Source organism: Petromyzon marinus, chromosome 26 (genome assembly GCF_048934315.1).
Source record: "Petromyzon marinus isolate PM22_M1 ecotype Great Lakes invasive population chromosome 26, UKy_Petmar_22M1.pri1.0, whole genome shotgun sequence".
NCBI classification, from domain to species: Eukaryota; Metazoa; Chordata; class Hyperoartia; order Petromyzontiformes; family Petromyzontidae; genus Petromyzon; species Petromyzon marinus.
Window position 1 is genome coordinate 11,511,655 of NC_133692.1, and position 23,997 is coordinate 11,535,651.

The following is a 23,997-nucleotide window of genomic DNA, read 5'->3' on the forward strand; positions in this document are numbered from 1 at the left end:
CCACCAGTGAGCTCCAAGGCCTATTCGATGTGTATAGGCCTTGCTTATGGATTTGTTTGCCATCTCGTTCGACTCGTTCAAATGGGCTCGGTGCATCACCTCTGCTTGCCCTGTGCCAATAGAGGAGTCCAAATTTTGCAATGAATGTTTGTAAATAGATTTTAATGAAGCCTGAATAAAACAAGACTATCTGTCATCGAACGAAATTAAGACCAAGAGGAGGGGGGGGGGGAATGAAAACCACATTGTAGCAACAACCACTGTGCTGTGTGCTACTTTATATGTTTTCATTACAACTTAATAAAATCGTAATCATGTTTGCTTTTCACTGAACATAATCAGTGTGAGGGCCATAATCCAACGATGTTGATGAAAGTTTGGATAATTGTGCATTTAATCGTTTGATTTGTGTTCCTTGCACAATTTTGTTTATAGCAAATTAAAAAGTGTAATTTTTTTTACCAAAAACAACACCTTCAATTGATATCTTGTTTTCACTTTTTTACCAATATTAAGGTGATTTATTACAGCTGTGGCATTAATGTGCAGTAATTACAAAAAAACACTAAATGCGTGCATTCCATTTGTAGTTCCCTTGCATTAGTATTTATTACAACGAATTTAATTCCTTCCAATGTAATTAATGCTGAATGTTATTTCACCTAAATTATCGGCTGCAAGCTTCACCGATTTTCAAGAAAAAAAAGACCCAGTTTAAAGTGCCTTGTCCTAACGGCTCACGTATCGTTCGTGCCAGCCTCCAAACAAAACTCAATTGGCTCGTAGCATAGAAATCACTTTAGTAGAAAATGTAGCGGCGCTTTGACTCTGCCAGCAGCAGTAGCAGCAGCGCGACAACTCCAAAGTTGTTCAACTAAAAGCGACTGAACCACGGCAAAATGAAACGAATGAAAGGGAGAAATGAGACAATAATTGCTTTCTTATTTCGTGCAGAAAACTCCAAGATTCAGGGTCCAAGCCGTAAACACTCCGTATCCAAGAGCCTCAAGTATCTCTTCCAGTCAACCAGCAAGTTTGTCAAGAGTCTGAAAAGGTAAACTACTGTAATTACATCTCTGGAGGCTGAAGCCCAGATATGGGTGTGTGGTTGACTCCGGCTCCGTGCGTGTGATTGTGCACGCTTGATTTTGTCACATTTACACAAGGCTGCCTGTTTCAACCGATGCCCTTGGTCCTTAGCTGATGCAGCCGGATTTATCGGTATGGTCGCTCGTGCTCCAACTGTTATTTTGTTTCACGATTTATTTTTCCCTCTGCCCGTTCCTCACACCCCTTACCGCCCTGTCCCTGCCACTCCTTTCTTCCACCCACAATCCCCCCACAACCATCCGCATCTACTTAAGATGTTCTGGCAATAGTACGTGGAACAATAATAATAACAACACTTAGTTAAACGCATGCTCATAACGCGTTACCGCTAAACAACCATGGAACTGGACCGTTGCTACTTGGAGAGAAAAAAAATGTCATGTTTTATGCTGTGATTTGTACTGTTGTGGTTGCTATGGTATTATATCCATCATAGAAACAGCTGACCATACGATCCCAACAGCTGCATTGTCCCTGAATGGATCACCGGAGGTTCACAAGTGTTGCATTCCCAGTGCCACACTCTATCCCAGTGCCTTTCTTTAAGAAAAAAAAAACCAGTAGCAAAATGTACAGTTAAATGTGAGACATTCAAACAAAAGTCACGTCTGTGTGCGTGGGCCGCGTCCACCAAGAAGACCGAGTGGTGAAGTCAGCGCAGGAACTTGGCGATCGTCGCATTGCAGCTTCGAGGAAATAAAGCGGAAACTTGTGGGAGTTTTTGTGCAGCAGTGGATAGATCATGGCTGATCATGGGGTCCTGGCAAGGATTAGCAATGGGGGGGGGCGATGATTGTAGAATATAAATATATATTCCAATTGAGCAATTTGCCGGTAATTTTTCACATTTTGGTCACTTTGAACCATGACGCCAGCACACAAAGTCTTGCTTTTGGCAGTGACCTCATGGGATATTTCACGTCCACTCTGAGGCAGACGGCACGTATTTGTTTGTTTTTACGGTTAACACACCCGGGGCTATTAATTCAATGACAGCAAAGACAAATGACGATGCGATATGTTAATTTACTGAAGAATGTAAAGTTAATATACATCACAAAGTAAGTGTGCGACGGTTCATGGCCAGACCCCCAGCATCCCGCTGGATTTTAACCATTGAGCTTCTGCAACCAGCGGTGAACACGCTGCAGCTAGGCCGTGCCACTGCCCCCAGTCTATGTTTCGGTGTGCGTGACTGTATGTTGCACGTAATTAGTTGACTCGACCACTGCAGCCACGTGAGGCACCGCCGTTCACCACGGTATTCATCTTGACAATTCTTTGCATCCTTGGGATTGAGGGACGTGGGATGCTGGGGGCTGGGCATGGATCAATGCACTCCTACTTTGTGATAGATATATATATGTGAACTTTACACCCCTTAAGTAAATTAACGTATTACATCGTCATGCGTCATTAATGTTATTAAATGCGGGCATCATGCGAGAGTGTGCGGTTGCTGCATGGCTGCCTTCGTCCGGCAGCAGCAGCAGCAGCAGCAGGTTAACTACTACTGGACGAAGGCCCTCCCCAAGCTACCGCCGTCTCTTGCGGTTCTGCGATGTGGTTGCCTGACAGCCTGCACAAGAGCCGACATCATCGCTGCATCCCTCCTCGGTTGGCATGGCCGTGACTAGAGCCAAATCCTCGGGCATCCAAATTTTCTTGCGGGGCCGCCCGTGTCCTTCTGCCGTGCAGGGGGCTTTACCTCGCCACGGTGTTCTACCAGGGGGAGACCGTCCTCGTCACACACGAAGATCAGATCCCGGTGGTGGAAATCGACGACTCCTACCCCAGCCCGCTCAACCAAGACTTCCTGTGGTTCACCAAAGTGAGTGTCTGTTTTCATATATCAAGGATCTTCGAATTTATACTGCTGGGTGGGCAGAGGCAGTGGGGCGGGGAGGATTTGAGAAACTTTGTCCATTTATGTTTTATCTGCCACACCAGGAGATTGAACTGGTAACATAAGTATTGCAAGTCCAGTGTGCTAACCGTTACACCACGTCCCTCTTTACACGTGTACACACATTTTGTATCTAGAGGCTGAATATGAGTCAAGTTGTATTTGAAGCTTCATGATTAAATAAATATACCTTAACCAATCCGGGAAATCCATGCTAAAACGTATGATTTTCTTTTTGTTATGGAAAGACCTGCAATGAGATTTACTGGCTGGTTATTATGCATATAAACTGTTTATATGTCATATATAACAGATTTTTAGTTTTTACGGTGGTGTATGTTAATTGTACAAAAAAAACCATGAAGAGTGTGTGGCTTTGTTTTGTTATATACTGGGCATCACTCATGGCAGGCACACTGGGTCCTCGCAAAACAATATCAGCCCTCCAAAGCACAGAATGAAGTGTGCCCTCCCAATGAACGATCCGGTTGGAGACTTGAGCATTCCGGAGCTGCTGTCACACACACACAAAGGTGGCAAAGAAACCTCAAGGGCACTTCTCAAGAAAACTGACGAGCAACAACAAAACCCACCGGGCAATTACCAGGAACCGATAAAATACAGATTATTCTGGTTTCTGTCGCGGTGGTGATTCATTCATTTGGAGTCCCTGTGTGATTGCTAAATGCTTCCGTTTAATTGGCTGCATGCCCCATTCGTAGAACCCCACGGTCCTCTTTTCAGTAAAATGTGAAAATTAGGTCGTCGTGACTTAGGAGCGAAAAAAAAATTGCTGGTGGGGGGGGGAGGGGAATTATTTTCTTTTTGAACCGTGCCTTCACGGTGGTCTCAGATGGGATTGATTTAGTTCAGTTGAAGGCTGAATCAGTGAGATGTTTTATTCTAAGTCTGTACTTGCAGCCATGCCAAAAACTCTTTCAGGCTTTAATCATATTGCTTTGAAGTGATCTGAGCTTGGGTCTCGCCTGCCTCTCACTGGCGATTGCTTTCCACTCCAATGCTGCACAGTGGCTCACCCAGAGATCATTAAACAGGAAAATGCAGAGTACCTTCCCACCCACCAACCCTCAACCCCCCTCCCCACCCACTTCCCCCTCTCCCTCCCCACATCCTTCAATTCTCAAGCAGTCACTGTCAATATCAGCCCGAGAATGTCTGCTCAAGCCTGAGGAGGTTTTGGAGTGGCCCACTTGACGAAATGGTGTGACTAGCTAGATGTATAGCTGATGATAAAAAAAGGCAAAAAGATGCAGCCCTGCATTTGCTTTGTGCATGACACTGCTGGCGAAAGGGCCTCCGCTAGAGGGAGCTTTACAGAGCCCCTTTAGAGATAGAGCCCCTCTGGAGGGTATTTTGACCATATCTTCCACACTGGCCAAATGTGTTTTTGTTAAATTTCTCTTTACCGTGTCACATACCACTTGCCACTCGCCTTACTGTGCCACCCAATTGTGCAGCTGGGCGGAACAAAAGCAGTGGGGTTTAAGAAACTCGTCCATTGTTGAGAGATCAAACCAGCGACGTCTGGATAGCAAGTCCAGTGTGATAACCGCTATACCAGTGCAGCATACCACTTGTGTACATGTGGACGCAGTAAAATATTCCTTTTTACTTCCAGCAGCTTGGGATGCTGTGAAGGGAGTGCCGGTGGTCAGGATGTGTTCTTGCGATGTTTTCAGAGCAATCGGGAGGGGGGGGGGGCGACTGCTACTCATAGAGGGCTCTGTGTGTTAGAGAGTCGTTAAGCCATCTGTGCCATCTGCTTCCAAGCATTTAAAGAGCCCCTTAAACACTTAGTAATAGTCGAACATCATGTGCCATTGGCATGGTCAAAATGATCACTAAACACTGTCATGGAAGACATCTCTATAATTATAACAGTAGCTTTTAGTTAGTGAATGGGTGTTAGCATTCCAATGGGAGTACCCACATTTTTTATTCAGCATTTACGGTATGCTCCTGGGGTGGACAGTGACGAGCAGATTTCATAAACTTGACAATTGTCAAGTAGGGAGATTGATCCGGCAACCTCTAGATTGTAAGTCCACTGTGCTAACCACGTGGTAGAACGTTGTAGTATGTGGGCTTAATATCGGTGCCATTGGAACCATATTGGGAGACACGTTAGATAGGTACAGAGTAGTGCATTGTGCATTTGATTGCAATACCAATACAAATTTTTAAACGATGACACATACCAGTATGCGATGTATGTATGTTGAACTGTTGTCGCACCTTACGTAGGCAACATGCTAATCAGAGTTGCAGGGGAAGGACAACTAAGTAAACACAAAAGGCAGTTCTAAAGAAATTAGTTTTAAATCGAGATTTAAAAGTGCACGCCTCCAATGGCTTCCTAACATCGGACGGTGGAGCATTCCTGACTGCTGCAGAAGCGCGTCTGAAGCCGGGCGATGGTTGACCGTCTTTGTTCAATGATTAGCCAAAAGCCGCTGCTGCGAGGATGACCGGAGTGTGCGTGGTGGTTTATAATGAGATCGGCAAGGTATTGTGGTTCAGTACTAGATCTCGTAAATATAAATGTGTCGTTAAATCCGCCACCACCCGACACAGCCAATTAGTTAGGTTTTTTTCACGTAGTTCAGCACACCGGTGTGTTGGAGAGTAAACCCACGACATTTACAATTCGAGTACGACGTTTCGCCAGTAATTACAACTAGCCTCATCAGGCGACAGCCAGATTTGTGGAGAAATCCACCGGTGTGTTGAACGGTCAATCCACAAATAGTAAATGTCGTGGATTTACTCTCCAACACACTGGTGTGCTGAAGTAGTCACTAATTGGCACGCATTCCTTACGTGACAAACCTTACTGACTTTGTCGCGTGGTGGAGGGTTACGACACATTTATACTTACGTGATCAAACCCAAAAAAACCCCCCTCTATTATGGGTAATACTGCTCTTGAAAGCCTGCGTGTTAAACCAACTATCGTGGTTCAAGCAAAAGGTGTCGTGGTGGCGATGGGGCGCGGGGGCTTTTGCGGCGGCGTTTAATCGGTCGGTCGGTTACGAAAGCAAGCCGCGGTCGTTGCAGCTGTCCTGCATGTGGGAGGAGGTGCGGGGTCTGCGGCACGGCGCCAACACCCTCTACTCGGCGTCCTCCGCCCTGCAGTCTCGCCAGAGGATACTCCTGGCGATCTCGCAGATGCAGGTGACGTTGGAGCACCGTCGTTCATTTCATCTCCGCCGCTGTTTAACGTTGAGGGCGTTTACGGTGTCGGCTTTGTCCGTTCGCCCTCTGCCACTGTAACAGTCAGGGGTGGGGGTGCGAGTGGGGGTGGGGGAGGCGACCACGAAAACTCTCGTCGTGATGAACCAAACGTTACTGGACATCTGTGAGCTTCACAGCTCGGCGGATCTCTCCAGAGTAAATAAAGATTCTGATTCAGTAGGAACGAAACGCGTCTAATTGTGTTGCAAGCAAGGAGTTACCCGATTAAAAACCGGCTAAGTTAATCGATGGGTTACCCGAAATTTGTAGACACAAACCAGGGCAAAAAGGATGAAACTTTTTATTTGGACTCTTGTCCAGCATGAAAAATGCGGTTTTTGTCCCCTAGCTTCAGCACCGATGATCAAAAAACCGCCGGAGGCAAACGTTGCGCTTTGAAAAGCGTTACGCAAACCATGCACGATCCATTACATTTTTCTGCAAAGCTGATTGTCGATGTCACAGTGTCAACAAAGCGAAGGGGTGGGCGCTCACTTCCATGGGTGGCCCCTCGCGAACGGTTGTGAACTATTACATTCCTGTTGCGAGGGTCATCCTCTCGATACCGTTAACCCCTGCTGATTTGCGGAAGAAGAAATAAAAACGGTCACACGATTTCATGAACCCAAGAGAAAATATCTCCCTTCGCTGCGTTTTGGGGCTGAGCCGCGTGTTGTCGTTGGGCACGATGTCCGACGTTATCGCTCCACGTTCTGGGAGCTTCTTCAGGATCTGAATATGCTGGACGGACATCGTGCCAAACAGCACGAGGGACAACCAGAAACTGCATCAGAGAGCTGCAGAGCATCATCATCACACTCCATGTGCAGATAACCGTAGAGGTGTCTAATGCACATTTCATCATTTATTTACACTTTACTCTTTGTCTTGCGCCAATATGCTCAAGTAGTGGCACATCTTTCTGGCACCAATCTCCGATGTCATCGTCAAGCCATTCTCTGTTATGTCTTCCTCTTTTTCCTGTTCCTTCCATTTTTTCCCGAACAACAACGCACTTTTAATTTTCCTGTTGCAGCTCATCCTATATGTGTGTCCAAATAGTGCCGGTTTCCTTCTCGTCACTGCCTGCATCAGCAGGCCTTCTTCTATGTACCAACTTTGGGGACTCTTTGGGTCCAGGTTAGATGCGGTGTCCATGGACAGCGAAACATTTCGATTGCCAGAGCACAGCCATGGAAATCTGTGCAGTAAAAACAATTGGCTGAATCACCCCCACCCAATTCAGGATTTGAAGTTGCAACCTTCCAAAAACGAGCCCAGCACCTGGACCACAGCGCCACTCACGCAGCCTAAATAAATATATAAATATACCCAAACTATGAAATACATACGTGTGAATACGTTCCTGTGTACCCGTTGGCATTGACCCTGTGTGTTGGACGCGTTGTTAAGTGGGGACACTGTCTTTCGGCACGTGTAAAAAGGCCCGATGCGTGATTGCAAGGCACGTGTTTGTGGCGACTGCTCTGTTTGAAAAAAATATGTGCCCGTGCCCTTAAATATGACCTCATTATATACATATACACTGTATATTTATGGTTTTGCGAGGCACCGAATCTCAAACGTGGCTTTACATGACATTATACGCTTTCTAGATTGTAATCTAGATTTATACACTTTGATGTATTTATAGATACCCCCCCGTTAAAATAACAGGAAGACATTATACAGCAAGCAATATTGGAGTAGATATTGTGTGTGTGTGTGAATCACGGATCTGCAAATCTCTGTCCATGCTACCAGCCTCCTTCTTTGGTCATCTTCTAAGCTACGGAGCCATCGCTCTCACAACATTCAATCGCCCGTTGAGAAGAAAGTTGCAGGTGTCGTTATAGATCAGTGGGGTACCTATGCAGTAAGATATATCACACTGTACAGTCACAATAATAACAACTGTATTCTCTGGGTGGCATGTTTCTCCAGCGATTTAATGATTTGCCATGATTCATGGGGTAGCGATTTGATTCAAGAATCACTTCTTATTTTTACATTGCCAATGTAGCATGTGAGCCTCACATGAACCCACGACTCACAACGTGCTCGAATGACAGAATCTCAATTCTTAGGCACGTGTTCTGCGTGCAATAATCCATGTTAACCAAGTGATCAATACATTTTGATGCACCCCTTCCACAAACAATTTAAGAAACGACTCAAGGCACATTAGTCAAACACAACGGAGTGGTTGTCTTGCGTGCAGCGTTGTTTTTAAAAAATTAATTTTCACCTGTCACAAAACCGATGCGTTGTACGCGCCTTGCCCATTTCCACAGCACCTGATAGGAACACAGGACCTGGGGCAGCCGTACCACGAGCTGGTGAAGGACAAGCATGGCAACGCGCTGCTGGTGACCCTCCGGGAGGTCGAGGTCCCTCAGGGACTGCCGGGCGGGCGTTGGCAACACGTGAGCCGGCTCCAGAGCCAGCGCAAGTCTCTCTCCACTCCCGAGGAGCCCTCGGCCCTCGACATCCTGCTCATCACCCTCCAGGTGACTCCCTGGGTGCCACGGTGGCGAGATTCTAACCACCTCGCCTGGAATTGCAGGAACTCGTGGGTTTGATCCCGACCCTGAGGCCTGCTGCATATTTACAGTTTACGTATTCTCTCTCTCTCGCCGTGGTCGTGCGGATTTTTCTCCGGGTCCTGCGGTTTTTCCCTCCACATTTAGAAGCATGAGTTTAGATAATTTAAATTTCCACGTGATAAGCCACTTCGTTTGTGCTGTCCTTTGTGGCCAGGTCACTTCTGAGAAAGAGCTGTATAGCTCCGAGGGCCTTACTTGGTCAAATTAAATAAAAAAAAAATGTTTTTAATCACCCCACACACACACACACACAGACAAAGCAGAAGTAGCCTCACGGGATCGTAGGGGCAAGTGCACCCGCAGCGGTGTGGCATGCGAGGTGGTTATATAGCAAACTCCGCTCTCCTCTCAGGATGGTGTGTTGGGAGCAAACGTTCGTGCCTCATGGCAAGAAGTGCCTGTGTTCGATTGCTGACTTCACGAACCGTGCCACCCGTATGCCAATGCGCGTACCAAAACTGTCCGCGCAGAGTCTCACGAGCAAGCTTGCACAGGTTTCCAAGTGTGTGCTCACATTGCAGCAAGAGATACCTATTTGCATATAGGCACAACTTCTAACACGTGTGTACTCACAAGCAAGCCACGCGTGCACGTACATGCAATTAAACCGGCACAGTTAACACACTCGCACAGCGACGATAACAACAAGAGGAGCGCACGCGTTGCCACATATACGTGTGAACAGACAAAAAAAGTATTCATAATAAAGGTTTTTGGGTTAGATCGCGTTTATTTATAAATGTGTCGTAACCCTCCACCACCCGACACGGCCAATCAGCAAAAAAGTGTCACGTTGACAAAAGACAAATAATTCACTACTTCAGCCCACCGGTGTGTTGAAGAGTTAATCCACATTTACAGTTTGAGTACGACGTTTCGCTGGTCATCAAGCGAATTGCTTGATGATGCTGGAAGTATTTACCAGCGAAACGTCGTACTCAAACTGTAAATGTGGATTAACTCTTCAACACACCGGTGGGCTGAAGTAGTGAATTATTTGTCTTTTGTCAACGTGACACTTTTTTGCTGATTGGCCGTGTCGGGTGGTGGAGGGTTACGACACATTTATAAATAAACGCGATCTAACCCAAAAACCTTTATTATGAATAATATTGGTCGTGAAAGCCTACGTGTTAAAAAAAGTATTCTGGGCCATTCGACACCCGCAACACATAATAGTAGAGCCCTTTGAAAGTGGTGCCCGTTCTGAGTATATTTTTCTTATGAATAACCATGGCTTGCATACTTCAAACAATAGATTTATTTTATTTAGCAAATGCTAATGTACGGAAAGTGTTCCAGGAACTATAAACGTAGTGATGATCACACCGAGGATGCTAGCTGTCAGCCATTGTGTGTTGTTTTTGTATAAACTGTAATCACACCCCTGGTTTTTCCTGGAAACCCTTTGTAGAGGCCCCGTCAAAGGCAATTTGCACACATCGGGGTCATGGAGTCAAATAACAATTATCCCTACCTGGACAAATGTCTGTTATTGCCATTGCAGGTTCTTTCAATCAGAACATTGAATGAAATGGAAGACACGTTTAACCTCACACACTCATCTTATGGACATACACTCGTCAATTAAAATTCTTAAATAGGTGTCAGTATGTTTTCATGGGAATGTGCTCCCAAACGGGTGATGTGATCTTGCAACTTTAACTCCTTTGCCTTATACTGTGCCGGTTGCAAGTCCTTTTGCTCATCTCAGTAAATTTAATGTTATGGGTGTTTTAAAAAAATATATCATTTAACACTGACTTCCATAGGGATTACGTACCTTTTTACGTCCCCTGCACATTCCTCGTGCATGACTCAGTATTGTGTCTTTTTTGTTGGATACTTTGTCACATGAAGCTCGAAACTCTTGAGCTGAAAGTCAAAATGTCCCGCATGCTTAAACAACGATTGGGGCTGTGTGACTCGTCTCCTCCGGTTGACCCGAACCGGTGGTGAACATTCCACATTCCCACTTCAAGGGATATCCATCTACACACAATGACCCGCTGTTGATTTCCCACAATTTGGTAATAGTTTTGTGGACTCAGAGGGGAATGATGGAATAGTGCAGCCTCTGACCAAATTACCCCTGAATGTGCCCTGTCTCTTTAGACCTTGAAATGTGCACGGGGTTGAACCTGGTTAGTGCTTGGATGGAGGACCGCCTGCCAATTCCAGTCGGTGTAGACTTGTGTGTTGCAAGTAAATGTCTGGGGATTTTGTATTCATATCTAAGTACTCTGGTGTCTTCCCACATGCCAAGCACTCGTTTATGGAATTGACAACACAGCCCGAAGTAGAACCCTCTTTAATATGTTTTTTTTATCTTTTCCCCAATTGTATTATATCGGCGTCGTATCATCAGACAAAGTATGCATTGCATCTCTCGCAAAACAGTGCAACCCTTCGTGTTCGAGAATGTCCCGTGACACTCAAAGTCACATTTTTAATTGTCAGCGTTGGAATTTAGCCAAAATTAAGCGGCCAAACGAAATCTATTGTGACGTGTTTTTTTTCTTTTTCTGCCAGTCATTGATGATCCAGGTTAGCACCATCACCTCGCTTCACTTGAGAACCCGGTTTAATAGTCGATGGCTCCGTGGATTCGAACCTAGGTCCTCAACGGTGCCGGCTCAGCTCTCTGACCTCTGAGCCACCCAACCACCTCTCCTGAATAAGACCCCTAAGACTCAGGTTTTCTATGATGAACAAAGGGGGTTGCATTATTAAATCATCAGCAGGAGCAGCAGAAGCAGCAGTCATGATCTATTAACTGCTGAATGAAGACCTCCTCATGACCTCTCCTGAAAGTGATCCTGAAGACTCAGGGGCGATTTCCTAGGTAAATAAAGGCTAGTAGTAGTAGTAGTATTATTATGAGATGGTTATTTTATATTAGAATAGCACTCTTTTGGCAAATGAACACAGCAGCGCTGTATTATATTTTTTTCATAGTATTTCATTTAACCACTGTGGTGGCCCTTTTTTACGTGTCATTGAAATACACTGATGTATTGCCTCCATTCACGCAGGGGTGTCTTTACCGTTAGTGCTCCATTGTGTGAACGGACACACACGTTGTCCACATGAACAAACGGTGCTGAGTGACACCACTTTGGGCTCTAAACCACACGGGCTGCATGTGTCATTAATAACAATAGCCATGTCATCAGCGCGCCCACCGTGAGCCCGACTCTGCTTGTCTGTGATGATGACACAAACATAAAGCCATGGGCTTCATAATCAAAGGTTATAATTCGTTTGGGAGGCAAAGGCGGGGCCCTGCAATTGCCTCCACTAGAGGGCATTTTTCGTGCCCTTCCACGCTAACTCGACATCTTGTAAGAGGTGGGTATACCCACACTTTACCCCACCACACGTACCCTACTTATAAACTAAATGGTGAACCCATTTTTATATTACTGCGTGGACAGAGGTTTTAAGAGGCTTTAAGAAACCTGCAACCAACTTTTTCAACTGCATCACCACGAAATCGAATGGAAGCGATGGCCCTCTGGTTGCAAGTGCCTTGTGGTAACCATAACAACCACGGCAGCGTCCCCATCATTTGTGCCCTCGAGTATAATGTTGATCGCAACAAACTCAAGCGATAAAGATTTGTATTCTGCACAGATGGATTCGTCCTATTGCTATGGGAGTAAAAAAAAAACCCTCCAGGGAGCTATACATACAATACAATGTCTTTTGTCCAGCGGAGGGGGGTTTGGGGGTTGGGAAGCTCTAATGCGTAAAGAATCCAGGCGCTAGAGCACGGGCAGCCATGCCGGCCGCAACGCCGATTCACGCCGTCGCCCGCCTCCTTTCAGGACAAGCTGTCCTACCACCGGGCGAGCCGACAGACCCTGCCCCCCGGTCTGTATCTGGGATACCTGAAGCTGTGCAGCTCCGTGGACCAGATCAAGGTGCTGGTGCCACAGCGGATCCCCAACAGCCTGGTGCACCTGAAGGTTCGCGACAATCCCCACGTCTCTCGGTACGTGCGGCGCCCTCTCCCCCCCCCCCCAACCTTGCGCGCGCTTCCACGGGGAATTAAGAGCGACGATGATTGGCGGTGGCGGTAGCGGCGGCGATGATGGGTTTTGTGCCATCCGGTGTGAAACTTTTGTTGTTGTTGTTGTTGTTTGTTGTTGTGTTATTCACACGTGACGTGGCCACGCACCACCCCGGCCCTCACGGAGTACAACAATGTATGTTGATGGAGCAAACCTTGATTTTAACAGAGGTCATTTTGAAACAAGGCGCCCCTTGTGAACGTGGTGTATGTTGACTAATGGAGGCACTGTTCACTATTTTTGTTTCGCAAAAAAACAGGGGCCTCTTTTGTCAACAAGGCGTCCGGCGGCGGCGGCTTAAAGGAACCGAACTGTAGTACAAAAAACATCGAAATGCTCAGCACGAACGCAGATCATAATTGTTGTACAAAATGAATTGGGGTGGGGGGTAGGGGTGGGTTGAAACAAAAATCTGTTTTTTAGAGGAATTTTCGTTGCGGTTTTTACTTGCTTTTGCTTTCAAATTGAAAACTAGAAACTGGGCTTTGAATACTTCGAAAATAAATAGCGCACGTTATGCCAAAATATCCAAGTAAGGGACCGTGTCTGCATAAAAATAAAACATTTTATTGATGCACACCGAAGGCTCAGTAGAGGTGGCTGTTTTGGAGACCGGGCATCGACAGCAGAATAGCAAAATGCCTGGGCTTCAGTTACAAAAGCACAAAAAAATTCAGAGACAGCAAAACAATTCCTTTGCGTTGAGTGGCAGCGTTCACAGCAACTGCTCTTCGATGGGGTTTATTGCAGATTAAAGCAGCTGGTTAATGAGTATATGGAGATCTTAGCTCCGCCTCCCTCACCGAGTCAAGTTGTCGAATAGAATTAATTTGTGTTTGGCTCTTGCTGTGCGGAATGCTTGGCTGATGAGCCCGCAGGGAGCACGATTTAGACATTTTCCAGAAATGTTGTTAGCCTCACTGCTCCTCTGCCGTGCATGGGATTGCAGATTACATTTTTTTTTTAAACCGTGGATCAGCGTTTCACAGTTATAGCTGGCGAATGTGAGAAACCCATTTTTCTCTCTTCGTACTTTATATGTTCGCTTCGATAATAGGTCAAAGTTCAGTCCTGCGTTTGCTTGCTCATGCAAGTACTGGCGGAAGGGACCTCGACTCGAGGAATCTCTTGAAAGGCCCTCCACGTGGTATTTTGGCCTTCTCTCTTACACGCTGGCCATAGCATCTGGGAATCGGTGGGAGTATCCACACTTGATTCCACCGCGTGTAATCTGCCGATCGACTAACCGTACTGCCGCCCATTTGCCCTGATTGGTGCTTAGAGGGGAGGGAATTTAAAATCTACCCAGTCTGCACCAGTGGACTGCAAGTTCATTGCGCTCACCATTAGGCAATGGCAGAATCCCATGAACAATATACTAAAGCCACGGTCTTGTAAATGTTCCATCGTGTCCTGGCATTTAGTTTGTATGTGTTGTAATGTGACGTCAGCTAACTGGCTGAACACTCGCTGTATAAATCTTGACTTAAAGCTTTCATGACTGCAGGAATTCATATTCTTTGGGTCTTTCGGTAAAGTCATCTAGATAGATTGTTATTTTTTTTAACCTATCTACGTGAGTTTACCGAAAGACCCAAAGAATACTCGCTGTATATTTTATGGGGGCATAATAATATATATACAGTGAGGGAAAAAAGTATTTGATCCCCTTCTGATTTTGTACGTTTGCCCACTGACAAAGAAATGATCAGTCTATAATTTTAATGGTAGTTTTATTTGAACAGTGAGAGACAGAATGACAACAAAATCCAGAAAAACGCATGTCAAAAAAGTTATAAATTGATTTGCATTTTAATGAGGGAAATAAGTATTTGACCCCTCTGCAAAACATGACTTAGTACTTGGTGGCAAAACCCTTGTTGGCAATCACAGAGGTCAGACGTTTCTTGTAGTTGGCCACCAGGTTTGCACACATCTCAGGAGGGATTTTGTCCACTCCTCTTTGCAGATCTCCAAGTCATTAAGGTTTCGAGGCTGACGTTTGGCAACTCGAACCTTCAGCTCCCTCCACAGATTTTCTATGGGATTAAGTTCTGGAGACTGACTAGGCCACTCCAGGACCTTAATGTGCTTCTTCTTGAGCCACTCCTTTGTGGCCTTGGCCGTGTGTTTTGGGTCATTGTCATGCTGGAATACCCATACACGACCCATTTTCAATGCCTTGGCTGAGGGAAGGAGATTCTCACCCAAGATTTGACAGTACATGGCCCCGTCCATCGTCCCTTTGATGCGGTGAAGTTGTCCTGTCCCCTTAGCAGAAAAACACCCCCAAAGCATAATGTTTCCACCTCCATATTTGACGGTGGGGATGGTGTTCTTTGGGTCATCGGCAGCATTCCTCCTCCTCCAAACACGGCGAGTTGAGTTGATGCCAAAGAGCTCCATTTTGGTCTCATCTGACCACAACACTTTCACCCAGTTGTCCTCTGAATCATTCAGATGTGCATTGGCAATCTTCAGGCGGGCATGTATATGTGCTTTCTTGAGCAGGGGGACCTTGTGGGCGCTGCAGGATTTCAGTCCTTCACGGCGTAGTGTGTTATCAATTGTTTTCTTGGTGACTATGGTCGCAGCTGCCTTGAGATCATTGACAAGATCCTCCCATGTAGTTCTGGACTGATTTCTCACCGTTCTCATGATCATTGCAACTCCACGAGGCGAGATCTTGCATGGAGCCCCAGGCCGAGGGAAATTGACAGTTCTTTTGTGTATATTCCATTTGCGAATAATCGCACCAACTGTTGTCACCTTCTCACCAAGCTGCTTGGCAATGGTCTTGTAGCCCATTCCAACCTTGTGTAGGTCTACAATCTTGTTCCTGACATCCTTGGAGAGCTCTTTGGTCTTGGACATGGTGGAGAGTTTGGAATCTGATTGATTGATTGCTTCTGTGGACAGGTGTCTTTTATACAGGTAACAAGCTGAGATTAGGAGCACTCCCCTTAAGAAGGTGCTCCTAATCTCAGCTTAATGAGTCAAATACTCATTAAAATGCAAATCAATTTATAACATTTTTTACATGCGTTTTTCTGGATTTTTTTGTTATTCTGTCTCTCACTGTTCAAATAAACATACCATTAAAATTATAGACTGATCATTTCTTTGTCAGTGGGCAAACGTACAAAATCAGCAGGGGATCAAATACGTTTTTCCCTCACTGTAGATAAATGAACAAGAAAATATTTTACAACTTACACATTTGGGTCAAAAAGCATACAAATAAAAGCAATCTAAACAATGATAAAAAAACAGTTGTTTTTTTCTGATGGTAACGAAGTATTTTAATATGACTAAGCAATGCTGAATTAATTAATAAATAGGGAATAAATAAGCAAGTACTGTGTGTATGAATAAGTAATTTCACACATGAATAATGTACAGGATATAAATAATACATTCACAGTGCATTCACACGCAATGCATAAATAAATGGATTGCGTTACGAATAACAAAAAATAGAATGAATTCTGTAAACAACTGTGTGAATGTATGAATCAAATGCACCCGTGAATTAATGAATGGATGAAATGAACATGCCCATTAATCGGAGTTTTTATTCATCCTGGATAAATCTGATGAGCTATGAAGCTCTTATTTTTACAGACATTCCAGGAGATGTTAAGAATAATCCAGCTCAGCGACTCAGCAGCAGAGCGAACAACTCCCGTTTGGAAGGTTGCGAATTAAAATCCTGGTTGCGGGGTTGACTTAGTCCATCGTCCCTCTGGGGATCACTAAACTAGGTACCACTTTGTGGGAGAAGTCAACAGCGGTTGTCCTATGCATGGACTTGCCTCCCACCATAGAAGCGTAACATTTTTGGCACTGGTTTAGGCCTCTCGAAATTAAACGAATGCGGACGCAGTGGGAGCTTCTTGCCTCGTCCGTGTGTCCCAGTGAGGAGTGGGAAGGTTTGAGCCGGATTTCGGGACCCGTGGACACCGCAAGTGGCCCTGGGCTCGGGGGCCCAGGCTCCAGCCAAGACGTGTTCCTCAAGCAGCTGAGCTGTGCGCTGTCGGCCCTCCTGAAACAGCTGCACATATCTCCACATCAGGTGTGCGAACGCGACACGGCTCCGGATACTTGTAACTCTTCAATTGGACGTTCGTGTCTCCAGATTATGTAATTGTGTGTATCATGATGACATAATCTCGTGACATCGCACATCGTGCACCGTGTTGACGTTGTCGCGTCATGTGTCTCAGAAGGTATCATTATCTTCGCTAATTAAACACCTCCGAGGACAAATGCGCGTCGGAGAGCGTTTTGGAATCCTTGCGCATGCATGATTGTCCTTCCTTGTTTTGACCTATAATAAATGGATGCCTCTCTGTATTTTGTTGTACGCAGGCAAAGGAGTTCCGCATCTATAACCAGGAGGTGCTGGAGTTTGGAGACCGGGTGTCGTTCATGCTCCTCCTGCCTCCCTCGGATGACGTTTGTGTTGCCCCGGGACAGAGCAACGCATACCCAACGCTCTCAGGCCTCATCGCTCTGCCCCTGCAGATCTTTGAGATCGGTAGGGTCGCGTCCATCGAACCGAATCGTCGCCCGCACACAGGCAGGACCATCCACGCAATGCCAATCTGATTGTAACAGTCTGGCCTGGTGGGGCTGTGCTTACACCTCTTTTTTTCCACTGCACAACCTGGCCATGCCAGGGACAGCCCGGCACGTCTCCGCAAGCTCCAGGTTGTTATTTTTTTTTTCCATTGGAGAAGCCGATCTGTGCCGCTGACGTCACACACAATAAACTTTTGACATCAGCGCCACACGCTCAAGCGTGCTGACTTTCGCAACATACGACGAGCATTATTAACTCCACCCCTGGCCCTGCATAGCCCCAAGCCAGATTCGGTTGTTTTGTGCGGCCCGAGTTTTACGGTTTGATTCTGGCTCAGCTTGGCAATCAGAAAGTTGCATCTTCAATTCCTAGGCAGGGTCGATATCATGAGTAACCACAACGTGGGAGGTAAATAGTGCATGTCCTTTTCATCGACTCACGCCTGCCACAACAACGTGGAATTTTCCATCACCAGCTCCCTAGGACCAATGGTGATGAAGCCAAACTCCGCAGTCGATTAAGAGAGACAGTTTCACTTTTGAGTTGAAACACCGCATCTGCTCACGTGGCCGAATCCGAGATTCATCACGCGTGTCAACTCAAGGGCCCGTAGGTGTGCTGAACCGTGTCTCGATATTTTTGTCTCATTTTATGTTGCATTTGTTTGCATCTCTGAGCACCGGGTGTTTCACTCACCTTAAAAACCTGCAGAGCGAGGAAAGGAGCCGTGACTGCCAAATCTACGTGTGCGTGTGTATTTATGCATTAACTTAATACCAAGTTTAAGAGGGGGGTTGGGGGGGGGAGTTGAACTTGTATTTTGAAGCACAGTTTTGCTCTGCGTGTAACCTAGACACTGGTTCAGCGCGAGCAACCTCCAGCCACTCGCGGGTGCTGCATCATCCTCCTCCGTCGGTGGCGTGACGGCAGACGGGCACTCGGTGTGCCGAGCCAAACGTTGACCTCAGCGTTGGATAATTCCGTTTGTGGATTGCAATTCATTGTTTCCGACCGAAAACGTGCAAGCGGTCGATCCAGCTACTGTAAGCTATCGACGGCCCCATCAATAAAGGCTTCACTTTGTTTAATAACATTTTTTTTTCATTAAATGACGCACATATTGTTTAATGACGTGATTAATTCATTTGCCATTCTTCATAGCGTGTGCACTTTTTTTTGAGAACGTCACTGTCACCGAGGAGTGAGATTGTGGCAGTAGGATTGGGTGGCTTATAAATATACATTTTAATGGTGACAGATCACATAGCAGAGCAATTATTGATTCTTTCATTCATTATTCTTCGGTCAAAATTACCGAAGGCTGCATGGCAACAATTACCTGCATGGACTCACTCTCTCCTTACCCTACATGCCAGGGCTGTGATGTTAACACAGTCTTAATAATGTTACGCACACCTTTGCTGGCTAACACCATACCCTGTGCTGTGTAAACCAGACCACAGTAACACCTTTATGCGAGGCATCTCAGCTATTTCAAACCACTGCACTTTTCGTTTTTATTTTTGGCAAAGTCTAAACACACAAAATAATAAAACGTGGTATTGGTTACATTTTCACGAGCGTACAGTCTGCACGTATATATTTTTACGTGGCAATGTAAATAAATAATTGTATACCTACAATTACAGTTCAACTATGCAATTGGCAGTTGCATTAATTCTACTCTAGCCCTTCCTGGCATCGCTTGAAGGAAATGAAAAGTTACTGCAGAAACGAACACTTCATTCGTTAACGTTAATTGTTGTGGTGGATAACCTTTGCATACATTCAGTGTTAGCATCCAAGAGCAAAGCAAACCACCGTCGATTTACAGCACGGACATTTTCATTGTCATTTTTTTTGCCACACTATTTCAACATTTTACATAATTTATTATGAATAATCATTTATTTTAAAATTGCAAGGTGTGTGCTCGCCAATGTATATTCCGTTATTTAAGGATTATAATTAGACGAGACACACACACACAAGCATGGTAGTATGAATATATACCGTCAGTCTCATCCTTCTAAACCTCCACATGTCCACCATGGCATTGGACACATGCATCACATCAACATTGGAGAGGCGTTTGATTGTTTCGAATGCTTCTGTCACGTGTGATTTACGTTAATCATGATTTATAGGATATACTTCATCCTTCAAATAGTCATTTCATTCAGTAATGCAGTTAAAACTGTGGTATAAGCATCATGTTTTTGAAGCATATATTATGCAAATAAACTCACACATAACGGTAAAGGTGCAGGTCTGCACTTGATTGCTCCCGCTACTGTATGTGTGAAGGACTTTCACTCGAGGCAGCTCGAGAGAGCCACTGTTGAGAGTTTTTGGCCTACTCTTCCACGCTGGCCAGATGTCTTGGAAGGGGTGGGGAGCACCCACACTTTACCCCGCCACACGCTACCTGCAAAATCGGCTAACCCGCGGTGAAACGATTTACGCTGCTGGGTGGACAGATGCAAGGAGGTTAAAAAAGCAGAGTTTTCAACGGCCGCACTCGGAAGCTTCAACAACGCACACAAACACACACTCCATAAACAAACAGCTTTCTAGCAGCATGCAAAACCACCATTTCCAGAAGAAATGCGTTGCGGATTCTCCTCGTGTAAAGATTCGAATTGCTTCGCCGGTTTTCGGCGAACGATTGTGCCACCAACGACAAAGATTCCCCCATGTTGGGGCAAGTGGCCGACCGTCTTTGTCTCCCCAGTGACAATGTTTGCACATCGGACCAGGTAATCATTTGAGGCTGAGTCGACCTAGGAGAGGCCCGTGATCGGTTCAGATAATCGCCACTGGTGTTGGCCGTGAGCGGGAATCAAACCCGGGTCGCCGGGTTCGCAGCGAGTTAACCACAGCGCCACCGCTGACACGCAACACACAAAAACAAATATCAGCGCCACCGCTGACACAAATATCGAGAAATGCTATAGAGCTTTTCTTTCTTGGTTTTTTTAGATAACGAGCGGTGATTCAGATGATGTCAACAAAAACTCTGGGTTTCCCTGAATTGCCCCTTTGCTCGCGGAAAGGAGAGTGCACAGTGTTCCATCCAGCGGCTTAATTTATTTTGGGAGAGGGGGGGGGGGAATGTCTGCACAGTCTAAAGCGTTCTAATGTGAGCTAAATAGTGGTCTATAAACGCTGGTTGTCCCACGTGGAATTACCCCGTTGATGAGCCAAGTGCGATATATATATTTTTTTAAACGAAAGCACGCTGGTGTTATTTGAGTTAGGGCTTGTTTGCGATGATGTGGCAGGAGCACACGTTCTCCATTCTCGTCTTCTTCTTCTTCTTCAAAAACAAACTTGTCTTGTGAGTTTGAGATGTGACTCCTAGTCAGGCGTGCCAGTGGTGGGATTTTTTTTCAAATACTTTTTTTTTGTTAATAATTAATATATTTACTTGTTTATTCGTAGCCATAACGCTTCATTCAAAGTTAAAACGTTATAGCAATAAATTACAACTGCTATAGTTTAGGTTTCGCATTCGGTTTGTTTATAGCAACAATTTTTTTTTGCTAAATATGAATATAGTATTATGCTGTTACCATGACAACATAAACAGTTATATAGGTTAACAAAATAGTGTTGAGAAACGCTTACTTCAATAAAAAATATAAACCTTTAGCTTAGAGGTTTATTTGTTGTTTATAATAATTATGGGGTGGGTATTTGGCATGGAACAATGTATAAAATCGTAATTAATCATTATGCTCATGATACGTGCATGGAATCGCTTGCTGAAATCAACTTTTTGGAGTCCTTTGCATCCTACGTCATGGATTCTCTTGACCCCTGCAGCCAATCGAGTCGCAACATTCACAACAATGACTTTATTCTTATAGCCAACATTGTTACATGCCTGGTGGGCACAGGCTGAAACCCAGGGGGGGGGGGGGGGGGTAATGTCCAGGTCGTCCAAAGCCCCCCCAACCCAACCCCACTCCGGCCACAAACCCCAACCTCAGCCATCGATGCCAACCGCCTAGACTCAGGCCCTGCTTGAAACCTGCCTTAGCATGCACCGGATTGTTCTCCACCAAGTCACCGCGTCGCGCTACCTCGGTCGACGCAGCGCGCGCCTCTTCATAACGAGGGGGCTTGCTGCCGTGTCGCCCCAGTGCACCTGCTGACGTTCGAGTGGGCCTTCATCTCGCGCTACTGCTGCTTGTCGGCGCTGCTCGACCTGGAGCTGCTGCTGGCGCAGCAGGCGCTGCGCGAGGCGTTCTCCGACGGGGAGCTCGCCGTGGCCAAGCAGCGTCACCAGGCCGTGCTGGACTTTGTGCAGGTCGCGTGCGCCGCCGTGAGATATTGGGGACGCCTGCAGGAGGGCCTGGGGGGACCCGTGGGCACTAAGGGGGCCGGTAGGGGACAGGTGGCAGAGAGGGGGGTCGACGAGGATGGACGGGACAGCGGGAATGTTGTACTCCGTCAGCAGCCAAGCGACACAGTAGTCATAGTGTCTGGCTTACAATCTGAAGGTTGCAATTTCAGATCTTGAATGGGGGTTGACGCAGCCAGCCATTTCTTTGGGGTTTATACTGCCCCATAAGTTTTCGCGGTTGTGCTGCACTGCTCACCGATCGATGTGTTTTTGGTTTGTACCACTTGTTGTTCAATTTGATGTTCCGCTCAACGTACTGGGAGATTCTTCGGTTCCTGACCATGCTTCACTAATTCTTCCGCTCCTGAAGAAGCTCCCAGTACGTGGAGCGAAACGCCGAACATCGTGCGGAGCTTCACACACGTGGTGCAACCCGAAATCGTTGCGCAATGAGAGAATACCAAATTGCATTTGCCGGCAATACGATAAATTACAGAGCCGTCAAAAGGCACGTGTAAACAATCATTTAAAGTTAAAGGTAAAGTTCAGCCATCCAATTTCTTGCTCACGCTATTGCTGGGCAGACGGGCCTTCATTCGAGAGAGCCCCTATAGAGTGCGTTTGCTCCGTTTTCTTCCACGATAGCTTGATGTCTTGAAAGAGGTCCCGCACTTTACCATACAACATGAAACCTGCCGATCGAACAACTGTGGGTGAAATCATTTACGCTGCTAGAGGTGATAGAGGCAGTAGTGGAGGGGGGGGTGGGGGGTGGAACTTGCTTCATTGTTTCAACTTGCCCACACACCAGGAGATCGATTCAAACCGGCGACAGCTGGATCGCAAGTGCAGTGTGATAACCATTCATGACACCACCGTGGTAGCATCCTCGCCACAGAAGCGCGCACGTTATATACGTCGATCTGCAGGAATGCGTGCGTGCGTGTCCGCTGCTCCATCGTGTCCGCTCACCGCCATCCGCGATGGTGCTCTTCGCAGCAAGTGGACGAGGTCTGGAAGGAGAGCCGCTGGATCATGAACGTCCTGCAGCACGCGCGCTACAAGCAGCCGCCCAGCGGTGTCCCTATCCGCTGGCTCATCAGCACATCGGAGGAGGTGCTCATCCCAAAGCCCAACTCGACGTCGTCCAACATGGAATACTTGCCCTCGCCATCGCCCTCCCCGGATCTGCTGCGCCGCACCACCTACAACGGTGCCATAGCCCGTCGCGCTCCCACCTCGCCAGTCGGGTTTTGGTTTCAGCCCTGGGTTTTGATATTTACTCACTCCTTCTCTGCAATTGGCAGGCCTGGGGAAAGTGGTTCCCTTTTTCAAAGCCCCCAGTTGCTGAGAACATGCCTCCCAATTGCCCACCAGCAAACGGCACTTTTGAGGACATAGACAACGCAGCTAATACGTCGGTGATTTGAGCAGCATTAGACGGACTTGGGAAAGGAGCACAGCAGAATAAAGGGGAAGCGTCGTGACCTGCGGTGTGGTGAGCGAGCATGTTGTTGTGACCTGCGGTGTGGTGAGTGAGCATGTTGTTGTGACCTACGGTGTGGTGAGCGAGCATGTTGTTGTGACCTGCGGTGTGGTGAGCGAGCATGTTGTTGTGAGCTGCGGTGTGGCGAGTGAGCATGTTGTCGTGACCTGCGGTGTGGTGAGAGAGCATGTTGTTGTGGGCTGCGGTGTGGTGAGCGAGCATGTTGTTGTGAGCTGCGGTGTGGTGAGCGAGCATGTTGTTGTGGGCTGCGGTGTGGTGAGCGAGCATGTTGTTGTGACCTGCGGTGTGGTGAGCGAGCATGTTGTTGTGAGCTGCGGTGTGGTGAGCGAGCATGTTGTTGTGAGCTGCGGTGTGGTGGCTGAACACAAGAGGGATGAGACGAAAGTGTCGGTTTGGTCGGGTCTGGTGGAGGGCTGCAAGTGGTGAGGTCCGTTGGCCTCAGTGGCCACGATGACATCTTGACCTGGATAGAAATGTAGAAACTCACCGCTCTCTTAACGGCTGCCGACCGAGGCGAGCACCATGCAGTGCTCACTCCCGCGCTGGCGGCACCGCATCGAGATGGCAGCACGCAGTTGCTTCGTTCTACACCGCATCGCGA

At 46.6% G+C, this 23,997-nt stretch overlaps 1 protein-coding gene across 12 annotated transcripts in view; it reads left to right on the forward strand.

Annotated features, from left to right (window-relative positions):
• The window catches only part of LOC116946270 (ankyrin repeat and fibronectin type-III domain-containing protein 1-like), a 264,496-nt gene that overhangs the window by 233,627 nt on the left and 6,872 nt on the right, over positions 1 to 23,997 (forward strand). For 11 of the 12 annotated variants that reach the window (XM_076069931.1, XM_076069932.1, XM_076069935.1 and 8 more), the window contains 9 exons: positions 955 to 1,054; positions 2,809 to 2,941; positions 6,095 to 6,211; positions 8,566 to 8,781; positions 12,708 to 12,874; positions 16,872 to 17,028; positions 17,325 to 17,493; positions 21,687 to 21,853; positions 22,889 to 23,102. In XM_076069931.1, coding sequence (XP_075926046.1) covers positions 955 to 1,054; positions 2,809 to 2,941; positions 6,095 to 6,211; positions 8,566 to 8,781; positions 12,708 to 12,874; positions 16,872 to 17,028; positions 17,325 to 17,493; positions 21,687 to 21,853; positions 22,889 to 23,102 — 1,440 coding nt within the window. Of the gene's footprint in view, positions 1 to 954; positions 1,055 to 2,808; positions 2,942 to 6,094; positions 6,212 to 8,565; positions 8,782 to 12,707; positions 12,875 to 16,871; positions 17,029 to 17,324; positions 20,859 to 21,686; positions 21,854 to 22,888; positions 23,103 to 23,997 lie in introns of those variants that run through there. The other variant, XM_076069941.1, reaches the window with a different exon arrangement.